Here is a 17,521-nt window from a genome sequence, read left to right on the forward strand (position 1 = left end):
CAACAGGCATCGAACCAACGATCCTTAGAGAAGAAGTGGAACGTGCAATAAAAAAGCTCCGGAACCGGAAACCGCCAGGCCAAGATTTAATCACTGCTGAAATCCTAAAGATCATGGGTGACCTACGTGTCGACATCCTCCACAAGTTATGTCAGAGGATATGGTCATCTGGAAATTTGCGAGACCAGTGGCGCCACTCCATCTTCTTACACTGTTCAAGAAAGGTTCTCCACTTGACTGTGCAAACTATCGAACGATAGCCTTCATCTCCCATGCCAGTAAAATCATGGTCACGGTGCTGAACGACAGGCTGAAGACCTTCTTACCTCCACAAATATCAGAGGGAAAAAACAGGTTTGTTCCAGTAAAAAGGAACTCGTGAGCAGATTCTAAGCATCCGACAGCTCACAGAGAAGACAAGGGAGTACAATATCAAGATGTTCCTGTGCTTCGTGGACTACAGGAAAGCCTTCGACCAGGTGAAATGGTCAAAGCTCAGGGCTATACTCACTGAGATGGGGCCGCCGAGACATTCAGTCTATCTGATTCAACAATTGTACTCTTCGAGCACTGCGGCAGTGAGTTCTCAGACATCTTTTCTGCTACCTGGAGTGCGACAAGGTTGCATACTCTCTCCCCTCCTATTCAGTGTATACAGTGAGGTTCTCAAGGACTGGTGTGACGGCATCACAGTTGGTGGCATATCTCAGATATGCGGATGTCACTGTGATAATTACAACAGATGATGAAGAACTACAAACCATCATGTGGAGCTTAGGCGAGCGAAGCAGAGAATATGGTCTTGAAATCAACAATATAAAGACCAAAGTGATGTCGTTGTAATAACAACAGACCTGCCATAACAGGAATCGCTGATTATGAGGTAGTCAGTCACTTCGAGTATCTGGGATCTATTGTCACAAATACCGGAGACTGTGAACCTGAGATCTTTAAGTGCTCTGCTATTGTGAAAAATGACTGAAATTACTATTTAGTCTGCTTGATGTCGTGTTGAAAAAGATCCTGAGAATTGAGGAAAACTACGTTTCCAACATGATCCCCGAGTTAATTTTCATCAGTAGCGATGTATTAATTTTTGCACATGTTCTGTGAACTGGCGAGTGACAATACGTACACGTCTCACACAACTTTTATAATTCCACACGTTCCACAGACTCCTGAGTTTCACGTCCCGACTAAGAGCAATGGAAAGTATCACAGGAAGGAATAATGATGCGGGTGTTTGGCGACCTTGCTTCCTCCAGACCGTAGACCTTCACTTCCACGCCACGTCCAGGAATTAATTTCGAGTTTAGATACCACTAGCAAGCGTTCTTTAATCCTCGATTTGTCAAGCAGTGCTTCGGTACTATTTTTACAGATGTCATTACACTTTTCACCATTAAAAACACGTCACAAACTAGAAGAACTCGTATCACTGCCTGCCGCTATCTTGCACTTATCACACTCGTGATACCGATTCCCAAGCCAGAAAAGGATCAAAAACTTCTGGGTAGTTAAGGGCCAAAATACCTTACAAATGGCCTTTGTAAGCTATTAGAAAGGGTGGTCAACCCTCCACTGCATGAATTATTTTTCGTTTTCGTTTGGTGAAAAAAATTACAAGCTTTAATGTTCAACATACGTTCAGTGTTTTATATACACCAGCAATTCTTAATTGGGGCTAATAGCTTAATACTCGTATGTGTTGTGGATTGCCATTATACACATACATACGTACGATTTTTCACGATTTTACATTGACGGGGTGAATGGAATACCTCTGGTTGAAAGAGACTCCAGAGTTTCACGTCTTGACTAAGAGCAATGGAAAGTATCGCAAGGAGGAACGATTTTGTGGGTGTTTTGACTTATGTTATGTAAAAAAACAAAACAAGGCATCACTGGTATAGGTGTGCCGTAACACTACCTCTGTCTACAATCTGTATCCATTTGTACAGGTGAATATGTACTGTATATGATGCCTAACGGCAACAGTATGCCGACGTCTCGTGTGGGCCATGGAAGAGTCGGTATCAGTGTGGTTTCCGCTCCTTTCGGGCTGCCACCGATCATCTGGTCAGACTGGAGAGCGCCGTTCTCCGAAAAGAACAACTAGTCGCCGAGTTTTTTGACCTAGAAAAGGTTTACGACAGTACCTGGCGATATGGGATTATCTTCAACTACACCAGTATTTACCAATGTTTAATGAGAACTTCATGTCCTCACCAGGCTGTGTGAAGTTGGCACCAGAATAACCTTCGTGTGGCTCCCAAGCTACGTTGGAGTTGCGCGAATAAGGAGAAGAAGAAGATACAGAAGCAGTAAGAGACCTGTGAATGTACCTCCTGGGAATCGCAGTGGCTAACTATTAGAACTCCCAACAAGGTGTTTAATTCCTGGATTGACTCGAGGTACCTGAAATCTTCGACCACTTTAAAAATGGATGGTACAAATTACGGAGTCAACCTCTACATTAGGGAGCAGAGTGCATTTGATCTCCACCGTTGGCTGTCCTGAGAATGGTTTTCCGTGGTTTCCCATTTTCACCTCTAGAGAAATGCCAGGACAGAAGCCACATCCGATACTTTCCACTGCCTTACCGAACTTCACTCACCATAATTCGTTTCATCTTCGTTACTTTCATGATTGAGATTGGAGTCAGGAAGGGCATCCGGTCGTAAAACATTCCATAACATTTCATCTCATTTCATTCTCGACCCTGTAGCAGGCAACGCGACTAACATCGTCAGTACAAGAATAATCAGGTGTGGAGCATTTTGAGTTCTACAAAAAGCTACCTTTGAGCTGAAGGAGTAGGAGTCTCCTCAGTATACACATGTTTGTGGAGTGTACGAGAACCAAAAGGTCACAATCCTACTTCGGAATATGAATGGCTGCGAGGTGCTTCGCTATGGAATTCTAGGTCAGCTAGTCTACACGTAAGATTGTTACCCTATAAACCCGACGGGGAAGTCACCAAACTTCTTTTCTCATATGAACATTGGATTAGGGGATTTTCATTGTAATGGTATGCCCGCTTGCCTACCTTCAGTCACAATCAGGTTGTGAAGTTTTCATTATAATGGCAGACACTCACTCTCCACCCGTCTTTTTAACATCCTCAGAAAGACTGTCTTAGTGGTTTTCGCAAATGAAATTAACAGAGGTTATAACAATAACGTCATCAGGAATGGCGTGGTTAAAAGCAACGCTATCATATGAAATACTCGATCAAATTTAAAACACACACATTTTCACACTTTTAACGAACTGTACTCGTTGCCGATCTAACAGTCCAAATTCCAGAGCTGGAATGACCAAGCCGCAGACAGCCATGATCCGTGAACACTCTTCGTCTTTCTTCGGTAGCGAAAAAATCTATCTGGCTTGGAAACAAATTTTTCCTCTAAGCCAGAAGAGAAACCCTATCTTCAGTGCTAATTTGGAATAAAATGAATGTAGAATTTAATAAAAGTGAAGAAGAGGAAGATTTTCTTAAGAAACGCCTCTTCTCAGGGCTGAATTTTGAGTTATTTATTGAATTGTTGTGCCATAATTTCGAATGGGCCTATATTGTAATTCTAGACCAGGTAATACTACTACTACTACTACTACTACTACTACTACTACTACTACTACTACTACTACCACTACTACTTCTACTACCAGTTGTGGTGATTATCGTTTTAAGTGGAAGTACAACTACCTAGCCATCCTCTGCATAACACTAAACAGAGAGAAAATATGGAAGGGGTCCGACAGTTCGGAAAATGAAGGTATCCGAAAAAGGAAGACAAGAGCAACGAAGGGCATGCAAACGAAAGACTTCCTAGGCCTCCATACGTAACAGCGTCGGGGTCGGAAAAGAACAAGAGTTGACCAAGAGAGGTCGTGGTGATTTTTGTTTTAAGAGGAAGTACTACGAGGTAATCACCCTCTTCGAATAAATTAGTGGAAAAGAAATTTAAAAAACAAAATTATTTATTCAAGAAAGGAATTTGGAAACACTGTACAAAATAAAACACAAACATTTTAGAATTAGGCCGAAAAAACTAAAAATGAATCAAAAGGGAACTTGCGTTCCCTGAGTAACAGTACACTTGTAATTTACATACCCTTGATAAGTCCACTGTCGCACATAAAGCGGATGACGAGATCAGCAGTAGTCGCGTCATCGGCTAGTATGCGTTCGAGTGTTTCCTGCAGGCCGAGGCTCCGTCTTAGGCCAGAGAGATCGGCGCACTCTGTGAGGATGTGGGCCACGGTGAAGTCGGCACCACAAGAACACACTGGGGGGTCTTCCCTCTTTAGGAGATAAGAGTGCGTGGATCGTAAATGACCTATCCTCAGCCTGCAGAATGCTATGGCCTCTCTCCGTGAAGGTCGGAAAGAGGACCGCCACTCGGTAGTTGTCTTTTAAATTGTTCTCAGCTTGTTAGAAGTTCGAATAGCTACCCACTCCGATTCCCAGGACGCCAAGATGGTTCGACGCAGCTGAGAACAAATATCCTTAGCAGGTACATTGACAGGTCTTGGAGGTAAAAGTGCAGCTTCTTTTGCAGCTTCATCCGCAAGTTCGTTTCCCGCAATCCCAACGTGGCTTGGAAGCCACGCGAAAGTGATTCTGGTGCCAACATCCCCTAACCTGGCTAGAAGGTCATGTATTCGGTGTACCAGTGGGTGTTGCGAGAAACAGGTTTCAATAGACTGCAGAGAGCTTAACGAATCGGTACACAACAGAAAGTGGCTTCTTTCGTCATGCAGTGCAAACTGCAGAGCCTCTAAGATGGCGTAAAGCTCTGCAATATACACGCTACTTTAGGGAGCGAGATCTTCGTGCTGATATCATCAATGACGAAAGAGCAACCAACATAGTCTCCGATTTTAGAACCATCCGCGAAGATATGTCTCGCAGCCGATTATTGGTGAAAAAAGTCCTGGAAATACCTCCGATGAACGGAGGAATCCGTGTTCACCTTGGGTCCACGGAGCAGATCTAGACGTATATCCGGTCGCGGAACCAACCACGGAGGTACCTCGCTAAGAGTTCGTACAAGACAACCACCGATATCAATATTCAAATCATGACACAAGCTATCAATCCGAAAACCAACCGGCCGTGTGGCATTCGGCCGGTCTTGGTACCGCTGGTGGTATAGGGTACGATAGATGCATGGATAGCTTGGATATAGTGGCATTTTACGAATTTTGGCAGCGTACGTGAGGAGTAACTGCTGCCTACTTATCCGTAAAGATGGAACTCGCGCTTCAGCGAGTAGGCTGGGAATGGGGCTAGTACGAAAAGCACCCGTTGCCAGCCTTACTCCACTATGGTGGATAGCTGCAGTCGCTTATGTGCGGCCAGTATCCAGTATTCGGGAGATAGTAGGTTCGAACCCCACTGTCGGCAGCCCTGAAAATGGTTTTCCGTGGTTTCCCATTTTCACACCAGGCAAATGCTGGGGCTGTACCTTAATTAAGGCCACGGCCGCTTCCTTCCTACTCCTAGCCCTTTCCTGTCCCATCGTCGCCGTAAGACCTATCTGTGTCGGTGCGACGTAAAACAACTAGCAAATTAAAAAAAAGGCTCAGCGTACATTTTAATGCTGAGCCATAAGCCGCACTTCCATAGCCATTCCGGGAGAGGACCGTCGCCGTGTAAAATCGTAGCAGCACCGCACGGTCAGCCCCCCACGAAGTGCCGCTGAGAAACTCAAGCATGTTAAGTCTCTTGAAGCAGGCAACCTTCAACTGACGGATGTGGGGCTGCCACGTAAGTCTCTTATCAAAATGGAGACCCAGGAATTTGCAGGTGTCAACCACTGGTAGGACACTGTTTCGCAAGCGGAGCTCTGGTTCGGGATGCACAGGCCGACGTCGACAGAAGTGAACAACTGACGTTTTCTCTGCTGAAAATCGAAAACCGTGTTGCCGGGCCCATCTGTCGACTCGGTTAATAGCTTGCTGTAGCTGTCTCTCAGCAAACGCCACCCTTCCGGAGCTGTAATGTAGAGCTAAGTCGTCTACATACTCGAAGGAACGACTGTGGGGCCAGCAGCGGCAAATATGCCGTTGATGGCGATTGCGAACAGCGTGACACTCAGTACCGATCCCTGAGGTACTCCATTTTCCTGAACGTAATATTGAGAAAATGCATTCACTACTCTGACTCGAAAGAGCCGGAGGGATATGAAGTTCTCAATAAACGTTGGCAAATTTCCCCGAAATCCCCACTGGTTTAGAGTGGAGAGAATTCCATATCGCCGAGTAGTGTCGTAAGCTTCCTCCAGGTCAAGAAACACGGCGACTAGGTGTTCCTTCCGGAGAAAGGCCTCCTGAATGGCGCTCTCCAGTTTGACCAGATTCAGTGGCAGACCGATGAGAGCGAAAACCACATCTGGTAGTTAGACAAGAGACCCTCTTTCTCCATGGCCCACACAAGACGCCGGTTAACCACCCTTTCAAATAGCTTACAGAGGCCATTCGTAAGGCATATTGGCCTATAACTATTCCGAAATTTTGTATATTTACCTGGCTTGGGAATTGGTATAAAAATTCCCTCGCGTCATTGAGATGGAAACACTCCCTCACTCCATATTCTGTTGAATAGGGTGAGGATATCCTTGAGACATCTGCCACTCAAATGCTTTCACTCAAATGCTTAAGCATTTGATTATGGATTTTGTCCGATCCAGGAACCGTATCTCTGCATAGCGCGAGTGCACTCCGCAACTCCCACTCCTTGAAGGGCACGTTGTAGTGATGCGAAGCACTAGAGGCAAAAGAGAGAAGGTATGAATCTGCTTCAAGCTTTATTGGAAGAAATTCAGGGTCGTATCTCCTAGAGCTGGACGTATCTGCGAAATGTGACGCAATGTGGTCGTTTATGACTGAAGGAATCGTAACAATATCTCCATTAATGGGCATTCCGTGTACTGAGGGCACATTCTGTACTCCGACAATACGGCGGAGTTTTGTCACACTTGTGATGACGGAGTATGAGCCGTGATGGATGACACATACTTTTCCCACGTAGCTATCTTACTTTCTCGAATCAAAAAACGGGCCTTCGCGCGAAGACACTTAAAAGAGATTTGATTGGCCATCGTAGGATTCCGCCGATAATGCTTAAAAGCCCGTCGGGGATCACGTATGGCCGCTGCAATTTCATCCGTCCACCGGAGAGGTACTTCTTCGCATCCTCCCGCTAGAACAGGAAGACGGAGAACCCCGTAGTATGTTACAGGCGTTCACATTTCCCAGTTTAAGGAAAGGAGGAGGCAACTGGGTAATCAAATCTTGTAGTGCACGAATTTCAAGTTCGTAATCCGGTGGAATCTACACGTTGCCAACCGTTGTCATTACTGGCAACAGAGTGCGAACTGCAACTGCATCTAGTTGAGTACGAAGCGGTATTTTTTCGCTGAATATGTTGGAGCGAACTAGGGTACAGACACCCCTAGTTGCCGCGCCATCCACAGCTTTGGAATAAAGACGATATCCTCTCATAGTCGTGTCGTGTCCAGGTCACAAACGAGATTCCTGTAGACAGAACATGGAGGCCGCATAGACGGATATCAATTGACGTAACTCAGCTAGGCGACAGTGATAACTACTGCAGTTCAACTGCAGTAGTGCCATTGTGTGGATAGGTAAAGCCTCGAATTCAAAGCAATTTCTTGCCCTTCGTTCGGTCTATTACCTGCCAGGTTCCACCGTCTTTGTCGGTATCGTTTTTGTCACTATCATCATCCACGACAATGAGTGGTTCAGTCTCCATTGTCTCCTCAGAAGAAGGAGGCGCGGTGACTGGACCCTCCGCGGACGGTTATCTCATTGATCGGGAACAGTTTGCCTTCTGCCTGGGAGAAATAGTTTCTCCAGAATGTGATCGAACAAGAGGGCGTCGGGGCCTCTAGCTCTTGCCCACCGTTTCTCTCTTTTTTGGACTAGAGCCGGCAAATGGCTTGCCGGATTTCTTCTTGGAACCTGTGACCCCCGATTGAGTTGGAGAAGGCTTCTTCTCTAATTTCTGAAGGTAGCTCGGTGGCTTCACCTTCTCCTCCTTTGTAAGCTGGGCATTGGAAGGAGGGCTGGAATGTCCAGCCCTATTTGGGAAGGTCTTTCCCTCCACCCTGTAGGGGGAGGACTTCCCAGCCGAGCGTTCCTGGTAAACAGCCTTCCCAGGCGACGTCGGCAATAACGCACTTTACGGTCCTTGTTCTGTTAAACCTCCAGTTTCTTTAGCGATTACTTTTGTTTCTGGCTTTGAGTTATCGATGCGTTTTCAATATTGGTGTTCTGTACAAAACTCTGTGGAGTGACCCGCACGTTTGCGACCTTTTCAGCGAAGGAGATGGAGAACTCTGGAGCAGCCATGGTCTTAAACTTCCTCCGGGCGTCTGGATAAGATAGCTTTTCCAGCGTTTTATCTTCTGGATCTTCTTCTCCTGCTTGAATTTGGGGCACTCCTTGGAGATTGGAGCATGCGTACCCGGGCAGTTGACGCACACAGGTGGTGGTCTGCATTCAACCCCAGCATGCTCGCACTTCTCACACAATTTGCAGGTCGTCGAACCTGTACACCGCAATGAGATGTGACCAAACTTTTGACAGTTATACCCCTCATTGGTGCCGGAATATATGGACGAACAGTCAGACGATACATTGCCACTTTTATCCGTTCAGGTACGGTCTCGGGGTCGAAGGTAAGATGAAAGCACCAGTATCGAATAGCTCATCACCCACACGCATCTTCAACCTCTTCACGTCGGTTACACCCCGACGTGCTAGGTACCGGATTATAGTATCATCGGAAGACTTAACCAAGTCTCTGTGAAATATAACTCCCTTGCAGGAGTTAAGTGTTTGGTGCTTCTCAATTTTCACCTCTACCTTTCCGAATAACTTGGCTTTAAGTAGCCGTCTGGACTGTTCAATCGTAGATGTCTTTATAACTACGGATCGATCGCGGAGTTTGCGCATCTTGTCGACTTCACCAGCAACAATTTCTTCGATGGAATTGCTTATCATAAAAAGACGTTCATGAAGAAAACTCTTACCATTGACCCTGGAAGCAACCAGGAATCGAGGAAGACGTTCGTCACTCATGTAGTCTACAGGAACTGGAGTATACCGCTTTCGTTTTTCCCCAATCGGAGACGCAGTTTTTTGAAGGGTGCCACCCTTTGGATCAGAAGAAATAGAAGAGAGAGATTCCGTTTTTGGTCCCACGAGTACTCCGGAAATATGAGGTCGACCTTCGGCAGAGACAAGGAGATGTACCAAAGGCAAGGCTATATACTCCAGAGGGCGCCCGGTATCTGGAGCGGGGTCGATTGGAACTACTCTCCCAGTAGACATGCATCAACCTCGCCACGACCCGAAACTTGTGATTGGGGGAGGATAAAACCTCCGTACAACCTAATCTACCCGAGGCAGAGAGTGTGGCCAGACAGGAAGAGGAATGAATTTTTAGAAGGAGAGAATGGAAGGGTAGAAATAGTGATGAAGAATAAAGAGCACAGACACCTCTCAAGCAACTCGGGAGACACCTTGTTAGTCTGGCACTACACCGAGTCCAATCCAGCATGGGTAACCCTGAGCTGGCACAGCCCTCGGGATCAGCAAACACAGAAGCCCAACATCGACGTCAAGGTCACGGTGTCCCTAGACGTGCTGCTAAAATGACAGTCGTTTGCCTTCTGAATCGATATCGCTTCAAAATAAGTGGAATGAATATCATCAATTTTGGCACAAGAATTTTCCTACGGTTTAAGACTAAGTATGTTTTATTTGACCTATAAATATATAATTTGCAAATACCACATAATAGATTAAAACGAGATCATGTATGCTTTATTTCACTTGAAGAAAACTCGTGTATATATGTCCAAGATATTTAGCTGGTTTGGTGTTTCAACAATCAGGCGTTTTAAATGTGTGCATTGAACTATTGCAGTTATTCTGTATATATTGTGACGAGTTGGTGAAGTAATTAAATGAGTACATAGCGTCCTAGTTCTAAAATATATTAGCTAAGCACTGAACTACACATAACTTTCGCTCAGAAGCACTCTCTTAGTTCCTCTTTTGTTTTCACACTACAGATTGTTCATACAAGGTAAACAGTTATGTCACACGTCACACGTACTCTCCTTCGCCATCAGCTCGCACTGTAGCACGCTAATCCGACAATCTCGGCAGTTCACACACTTCCCAGTACTAGCAGTCACTCGCTGACTGAGCTCACGACTGAACTACACCAACTCCGACCCAGGCAAGTCACATCTCTCTTAAATATCTGCGCTAGTCCTTCCAGAACAGTCCAGGAACCTCGCGAGAAGGAAGACTCCAAATTGAACATCTCGTAATTTCCTTAGCTCTATGCCGCACTACCACGGACGGATGCGAGTGGGGGCCGGTCTAGCACTTATGCCTTGTTCGTGATTGGCGCGTTCGAAGCTTAAGCGGCTGGGCCGATACGGCGACGCCCCCGGCCCGTAGCAAGTTGTCTTGGAAGACGCTATAACCATTATACTGCCCCCACCTTAAAGCAGTTCGTCCCGGGCTGCCCCACAGTACGGTTCCAGGCGATCCAGGTAAACAACAAACATCTTCACTTTGGGAGGCCACCGGATCCAGTAGACAACGTCGTTGATGCTGGTGACGATTTTATATGGGCCTTCCCATTGTGGCTGCAGTTTCTGTGACTTCCCTTTTGCCCGCACCGGACGGTACAGCCAAACTGTCACCTTTCTGGAATCGCGCAGAGTTTGCCAGCATGTCGTAGCGAGCTTTCATCCGGTCGCTGGCTACTCATAGCTGATGTCGGGCATAATCGCGGATGTCATTGTGCCGATCTACATGGCAGGCGTAGCTCTCTTCTGAAGACCGTATTGGTAGGGGTCATGCCCCCTCGTCTCATGGGTTGACGCTCGATAAGCAATCAGGAAGAATTGGACCCTCTCGTCCCAGTCCCTCTGGTGTGCCGAAACCACCTTCCTGAGGTGGCGGTGGTGATTATTGTTATAGGAGAAAGTACAACTGGGCAACCATCCCCCACATAATACTAATCGGAGAGAAAAAATGGAAGGGATCCGACACTTCGAAAAAGGAAGACCTCGACCAAAGATAGACAAGGGCCACGAAGGGCGTGATAATGAAAGACTCCCTAGTCATCGGTGTCGGAAAGATCAAGAGCCGACCGAGGAAGGTCGGATATGATAGATGAAAGTGAGGAGCCTGGTACAAGTTATCGGAAGCAATGCCAGGACTCAGCTGAGGGCCCCGTAGTCGCCAACCCACGTTCCCAAGTTAAGAGCCCCTGGGGCACCTTCTTGAGGTGCTCCTCGACGGTTTTCACAAAGCGCTCCACCATGTCATCTGACTAAGTGTGGAGAGGCGTCGTACGGGTCTTCCACACTCCTAAGCGCTGCAGAACCTCTTGCATCAGACTAGATTCAAAGTTTCTGCCTTGGTCGCTATGAAGTACCCTCAGGACACAGAATCAGCAGAAGTAGTTCTTGACAAAGAAGTCGGCCACTGTCGATGCTTCTTGGTTAGGAATGGCGTAGACCTTCAGCCACTTTGTGAAGTAGTCCATGGCCAGGAGTAGGTAACGGGTCCCGGCTTCAGATTCGGGGAATGGTCCAGCGACATCAATGGCGATCCTTTAGAAAAGGTGCTTCCACGTTGTAGTGCATCATCTGGCCCCTACTCCTGGTACGTGGGCCAGCTGGCACATCCTCTCAATATCACTCCTCAGGTGCACACAGTAGTAACGTTTTCGGGCACGATCTCGGGTCGTATTCACTCACAAGTAGTGCCCGCATACAACTCAGTCAGTACTTCTTCTCTCATGCTCCTGGGAATTAGCAGGTGGGCAATGTGCTTCTTTCCATCGATCGATTTCCACACGAGGCTTAGTACCCCGTCAATAACCATGAGAGACAGTCACTGGGCCCAGTACGCTTTATAAGTTGGACTGCGTTCGGCGATGTCTTTCCATTCCGGTCTCTGCCCCTACTCTACTTCCCATAAGATCAGCCTGATGTCGCCGTCCTTCAGCGGTGGTGGCCCTCACGTCCCGAACGTCCACGATGTCCGGCTTTCTCTCCACATTCTGGCAGTGTGCACAGTTCTCAAGACACGGTCTTCTGCATAGAGCGTCGGTGTTGCAGTGCTTCCTTCCTTATCGGTGAGTCGTACTCTTGAAGGGGTTGTACCCACCAAGCTGTCTGTCCTAGGTTTCTGAAGATTTGGAGCCAGGTCAATGCGGAGTGGTCAGTGCGCAGACGGAAAGGCTGCCTGAACAGATACTTGTGGAAGCGCTCCAAGGTCTTCAGAGTGGCCAGCAATTCCCGACGCGTCACGCAGTAATTTCTCTCAGCTTTTGACAACGTCTTCCTGAAATAGGCGATCACCTCCTCCTGGCTGTCTTTTACATGTGACGTCGTTGGCGTCGGTGTCGACGATGAACTTTCCCCCAGGCTCGGGGTATCCTAGGATGGGTGCTGCACACAGGGACCCCTTCAGCGTCCGCAAGGCAGCCTCCGCCTCACCTGACCATTGGAAAGGCCTCATCACCTCGGTCAGCCGCGTTAGAGTCTTTGAGGTGTCTGCGTAGCCATCTATAAATCTGCGGTAGTATGTGCAGAGGCCAAAGAAGCTCCTCACTTCTCGCCTGTTCTTCGGCACCGGCCAGTCCCTGACAGCTCCTAACTTCTCCGGATCCGTGGCTACTCCCTCCGATGACACGATGTGGCCCAGGAAGCGCACGTCCTTCTGGAACAGCTGACAATTTCCGGGATTTAACTTTAGGTGAGCCCCACGTAGTCTCTGAAACGCTCTCCGCAGGTTCTCAATGTGCTCTCTGAAAGTGCGTCCCACATTAATTATATCATTCAGATACACGAGGCAGGCGTCATGAGTTAGCTCCCATCAATACAGATTCCATCGGTCGCTCGAAGGTCGCCGGCGCGTTTGCAGAGGCCGAAGGGCATCACGGTGAACTGGTAGAGCCCTTGCCCGGTTGAGAACACCGTCTTCCCTTTGTCTTCCGGATGTAGTGCCACTGGCCAGTACCCAGACTTCAGATCGAAAGGCGAAAACCACTAGGCGCCAGATAACGTGTCCAGGTTGTCATCTATCCGAGGTAGCGGGGAACAGTCCTTCTTCGTGACGTCGTTCAACTTGCGGTAATGGACGCAGAAGCGGAACTCACCGTTCTTTTTTTCACCAGGACCACTGGCGATGACCATGGGCTGTTCGACTTCTCCATGACTCCGTGCTGCTTCATGTCATCCAGCATCTGGTCGATTTCCGCCCTTTTTTGCCAGGGGTACCGTACGAGGTGGCTGCCGGATTGGAGTGGCGTCGCCGGTGTTATTGCGATGATACACTCTGTCCGCATTGCCGTAGTCCCTACACTCATGGATTAGTTCCCTGAAACTGTTTGACATACGGCGTGGAAAGTTCACATGATGCTGAGTGACAAAAATATTAATTTCACTCACGGAGATGATGCTTCCTCCTCTATGCCCTAGACTTCAGCCAATACATCCCTAAGCTGACTCTAAGAGTCACAATATTCATTCTTCCGAAACAGCTTCACGTAAGAAACACGGAGGTTGCTCTTCTTTGTCCAAGATGTTAAACATGCCACACATCAAACACTGTTCGACGTATAAGGCAACATTTCCACAAATTGATCGCCTCTGCGTTCTAGATGAAAAGTAATATAGGAGTTTAAACATTGACATTTGTTTGAAGTCTGAAAACAATAACCATTATAATAAAAACCTTCCGGGCTATTATGCCATGGTCCACTCCTCTCATTTCGTCCAGACTTTTCGACTACTGCTGCGGTAGTCATCTTCTGTGGCGTCGTGTAGGTACTCTCTCCTGTATCCCGCTGGCGCCAGCCCGGAAGATTTTTATTATATTGACATGCGCAGTGAAAACCTTTATTCTTCAACAATAATCATTGCTCCAAAACCCTTTTATGGATGAACTGAATGTGTATTTCATGGTCTCTGCCCACAGCGGACTTTCCAAAAGGAAAAAAACATTCAATTATAACTTACAGTTGAAAACCGTAACGAAGAATGGGCATCTTAGCAGTATGTAAAAAAATATCCAACTAATTGGCCCACTCCTTAGTGCTGTCAGATAAAATGAAAATTTTCACAAATGAGGTACGCATTTACCTTGTAACTTTAATGAATCTCCAGCAAATTACGTGCATGCGTTCCAGAGCAGTTAAAATAATCCACAATAGTAATAGTGACTGTTGTTGTCTGTAGATGTTATTATTACTGTGTGGTGTATAATATCTCCTTGTGTTTCCTTACAGGAGGAGCCGACCTGGAGACATTTTCAAGGTTAGTATCCTCTTTCTTACAGGGCCTGGAAACATCTTCAAGGTTATACCTCTCTCTTTCCCTGCAGACAACCAGCGGCTCTTGGCTGAGTCAGGCTCCTCACTTTGACCTCTCTTGGTCAACTTTAGTCCTCTTCCGTCCTGGACGATATTAGCTTTCCCAGACCCAAGCAGTCTTTCACTTTTACAACCTTCGTGGCCCTTCTCTCTATATTACCGATACCTTCATTCTTGTTCCATTTTCCTTTTGATTAGTGTCAAGGGACGATGGTTACCACTCCACCACCACCTCAAGTCTGTAATGTGTCTTTTCTTACTGCAGAGCAAGAAGGCGGGGAAGCAGGAGAAGCTCACGATATGCAAGAAGAAGAAGAAGTGAAAGGGAGAAAAGAAGATGAAGCAGGAATCGGAGGAGAAAATGGAGAAGTTAATAATGATGAAGATGATGGTGATGATGATGAGGACGAGCAGGAGGAAGCAGTGGGAAGAATGGCAACCAACAAGAGAAAGATAAACGAGGATGTTATTCAGGGCCCAGCAAATAAGAGGTAAGTTCTAACCCTAGTTCCATCTCATTCTTTGTACTCATTGTCATCATCCTCTTTTCCAATTAACTGGAGTAGATTAGCACCAGGATTCCCTTCCTGAGGCCGAACTAATTTATTATCTTTGTGAATGAAGGTGTCCTCGAGCTAAAGGAATACCTGGCCCGGCCCAGACTCAAACCCGGGGCCCTCTGACCACGCACACAAGGATCTGGACAATCACTGTCACCATCATAAGTACGGTACTTCTGTCAGTTCTGATGACTGCCTCTTACATAGGCTTACTTTATTTATTTAATCGTGTCAGAAACATTCAATATAACTTACAATAATATCAGGACAATAACAAATCTGCTACAATAACCATTAATTATTTTTATGATCGCAAGTAACGATGTGATTAAGATCTAAATAAATACAAATTTAATTAAATGTGGTGCGACCAATACGCGGCTAATTCACATGCTTCCTTGGGAGCGTCGATCACATTCTGGAGGGAGCAATTAGTTGAGCACAAGTTACAAACAAGAACCACATTCACATAAAGTGGAGTCACAAACAAAACCCCACTTTCTAAGTTTGGTCTTTGTTCTTCCAACTCCTGAACGCAACCTGTTGAGCGTCTTCCGTGTTGACCAGCTTTCCTCGTAGCCTCAAGGAAGTCTTTCGGAAGGCGTCATCCATCCTGCAAGATGGCTGGATCTGGAACGCCATAAATTCACTCTGAAGTTCGATAGTAGTTCAGTGAAGCTGTATGGAGAAAGCTTTTCCTTGGTACCCATATAAAGCATGAGACGTCCGGTTCAGTGCTTTAGATTATTCCAGTCTGGATGCACACTCACGTTGAATATCTGGAGGTGGGATACCTGCTAGACAATAAACTTTATAAAATGGTGTAGATCTCAAACATACTGCAATGAGTTTACAGGTCTCATTTAAGGCGACATCCACTTGATTAGCATGACTAGATCTACAGCAGACAGGACAGGCGTATTCTGCTGCTGAATAACACAGGGCTATAGCTGTTATTAAAAGGAGAGGATGTGTCTCCCGATATTTTCCGGATAATATTGTTCCTTGCAGAGACCTTCCTCTTGGTGTTCAGACAGTGTGTTCTATAGGTTAGTGCTCGCTCAATAGTTACTCCTAGATATTTGGGAGTGAAGCAGTGTTCCAATATTTTACCTTCCCAAAACATTTGCAATTTTCTCACTGTCTGTCGATTTTTTAGTTGGAAGGCACAGACTTGTGTTTTGGATGGATTTGGGTTTAGTTGGTTCTCTTGGTAATACCCACTTAGAATTTGTAGAGCAAGGGAGAGCTTCTTTTCAGCTAGTTCAAACGTTTCCTCTTGAGCTGCCAAAGCGACATCATCTGCATATATAAAGCTCTTTGTCCCTTGTGGGCGAGGCTGATCATTGGTGTAGATGTTCAAAAGTGTAGGAGCTAGCACACTCCCTTGTGGAAGGCCGTTCTTTAAGTCCGACCATCTACTCCTCTGGCCTTGGAATTCAACGAAAAATCTTCTGTTCTGTAGAAAGCACTCAATCATTTGGGTGAGTTTATAGTCCTTAGTTATACTGTGGACTTTACGAAGCAGTATATTGTGATTAACTGTATCGTAGGCTGATGTCAGTCAACAAAAACTACTCCAGTGACTTTTGTTGTTTCCATAGCCGTCTTCTATATATTGTGTGAGGTGCAGTACTTGGGAAGTACAACTTCTCCCTGGTCGAAAGCCAGCTTGTTCTGTTTTGAGTAATGGGTCTATCACTTCAGATAGTCTGTCCAGAATCATTCTTTCTAAGATTTTGTATAAATGGCACAACAAAGTTATTGATCGGTAGTTCTTCGGATCGCTTGCGTTCTTGCCAGCTTTAAGTATTGCTATAACTCTTGCTTTTCTCCACAGTTTAGGAATTTTACAACATTTGATGCACCTGTTGAATAAGTCCAAGAGACATTGCTTACTGACAGGACCAAATCTTTTGAGTTGCTCAAAACAAATGTCATCAATACCTACTGCCTTACCATTTTTGCATTTATTCAGCGCTCTATGTTGGTCTTCCATAGCAAACCGGTTAGAGAGAATGGTGCTTTCCCGATTAGTCGGCTTTTCTTCTTTTTGTTTTGATCCTCTGCCAGCTTTACTTGATTTGCCGCTCTCCATGAACTGACAACCTATTTGATTTGCAGAGACGTTACAATGTACTAAGGTCTTAGTTGTATCATTACTGAGGTGGTTAAGTAACCTCCAAGCGTTGTAACTGTTCCGTCCCATACGCAGCTCTTACATTAATTTAATCCATTGGTTACGTTTGGAGTCTGAAATGGAGTTGTACCCTGTGGAAAGTTTTGTCACTGAAAATATCTTTTTTTTAAAGGTCTTGATATTCTTTCAGCTAAGTGGATGTTTCAGAGGTAAGAACTTGAATGTAACAAGTCCTACATCATCTAGGAATAGGTTTTCTGGAACAATACTGGACGACTTCCAAGAACTCTTCATATGCCTCTGGAACTGTATCAATTGTTATAATCCTCTCATCAAGCATTGTGGTGAATTTTTGCCAGTCTGCCTTCTTGAAATTGT

The 17,521-nt window shown here is 46.0% G+C and overlaps 1 protein-coding gene across 1 annotated transcript in view; it reads left to right on the plus strand.

Moving 5' to 3' along the window:
* Nucleotides 1-17,521, plus strand: part of LOC136884177 (major centromere autoantigen B-like) — an 80,808-nt gene that overhangs the window by 25,925 nt on the left and 37,362 nt on the right. Inside the window, exon 2 of the mRNA XM_068229872.1 lies at nucleotides 14,709-14,934. Within this exon, the coding sequence (XP_068085973.1) occupies nucleotides 14,744-14,934 (191 nt within the window). The 5' untranslated portion in view covers nucleotides 14,709-14,743. The remainder of the gene's footprint in view (nucleotides 1-14,708; nucleotides 14,935-17,521) is intronic.

The sequence above is a fragment of the Anabrus simplex genome, chromosome 12 (genome assembly GCF_040414725.1).
Source record: "Anabrus simplex isolate iqAnaSimp1 chromosome 12, ASM4041472v1, whole genome shotgun sequence".
Lineage (NCBI taxonomy): Eukaryota > Metazoa > Arthropoda > Insecta > Orthoptera > Tettigoniidae > Anabrus > Anabrus simplex.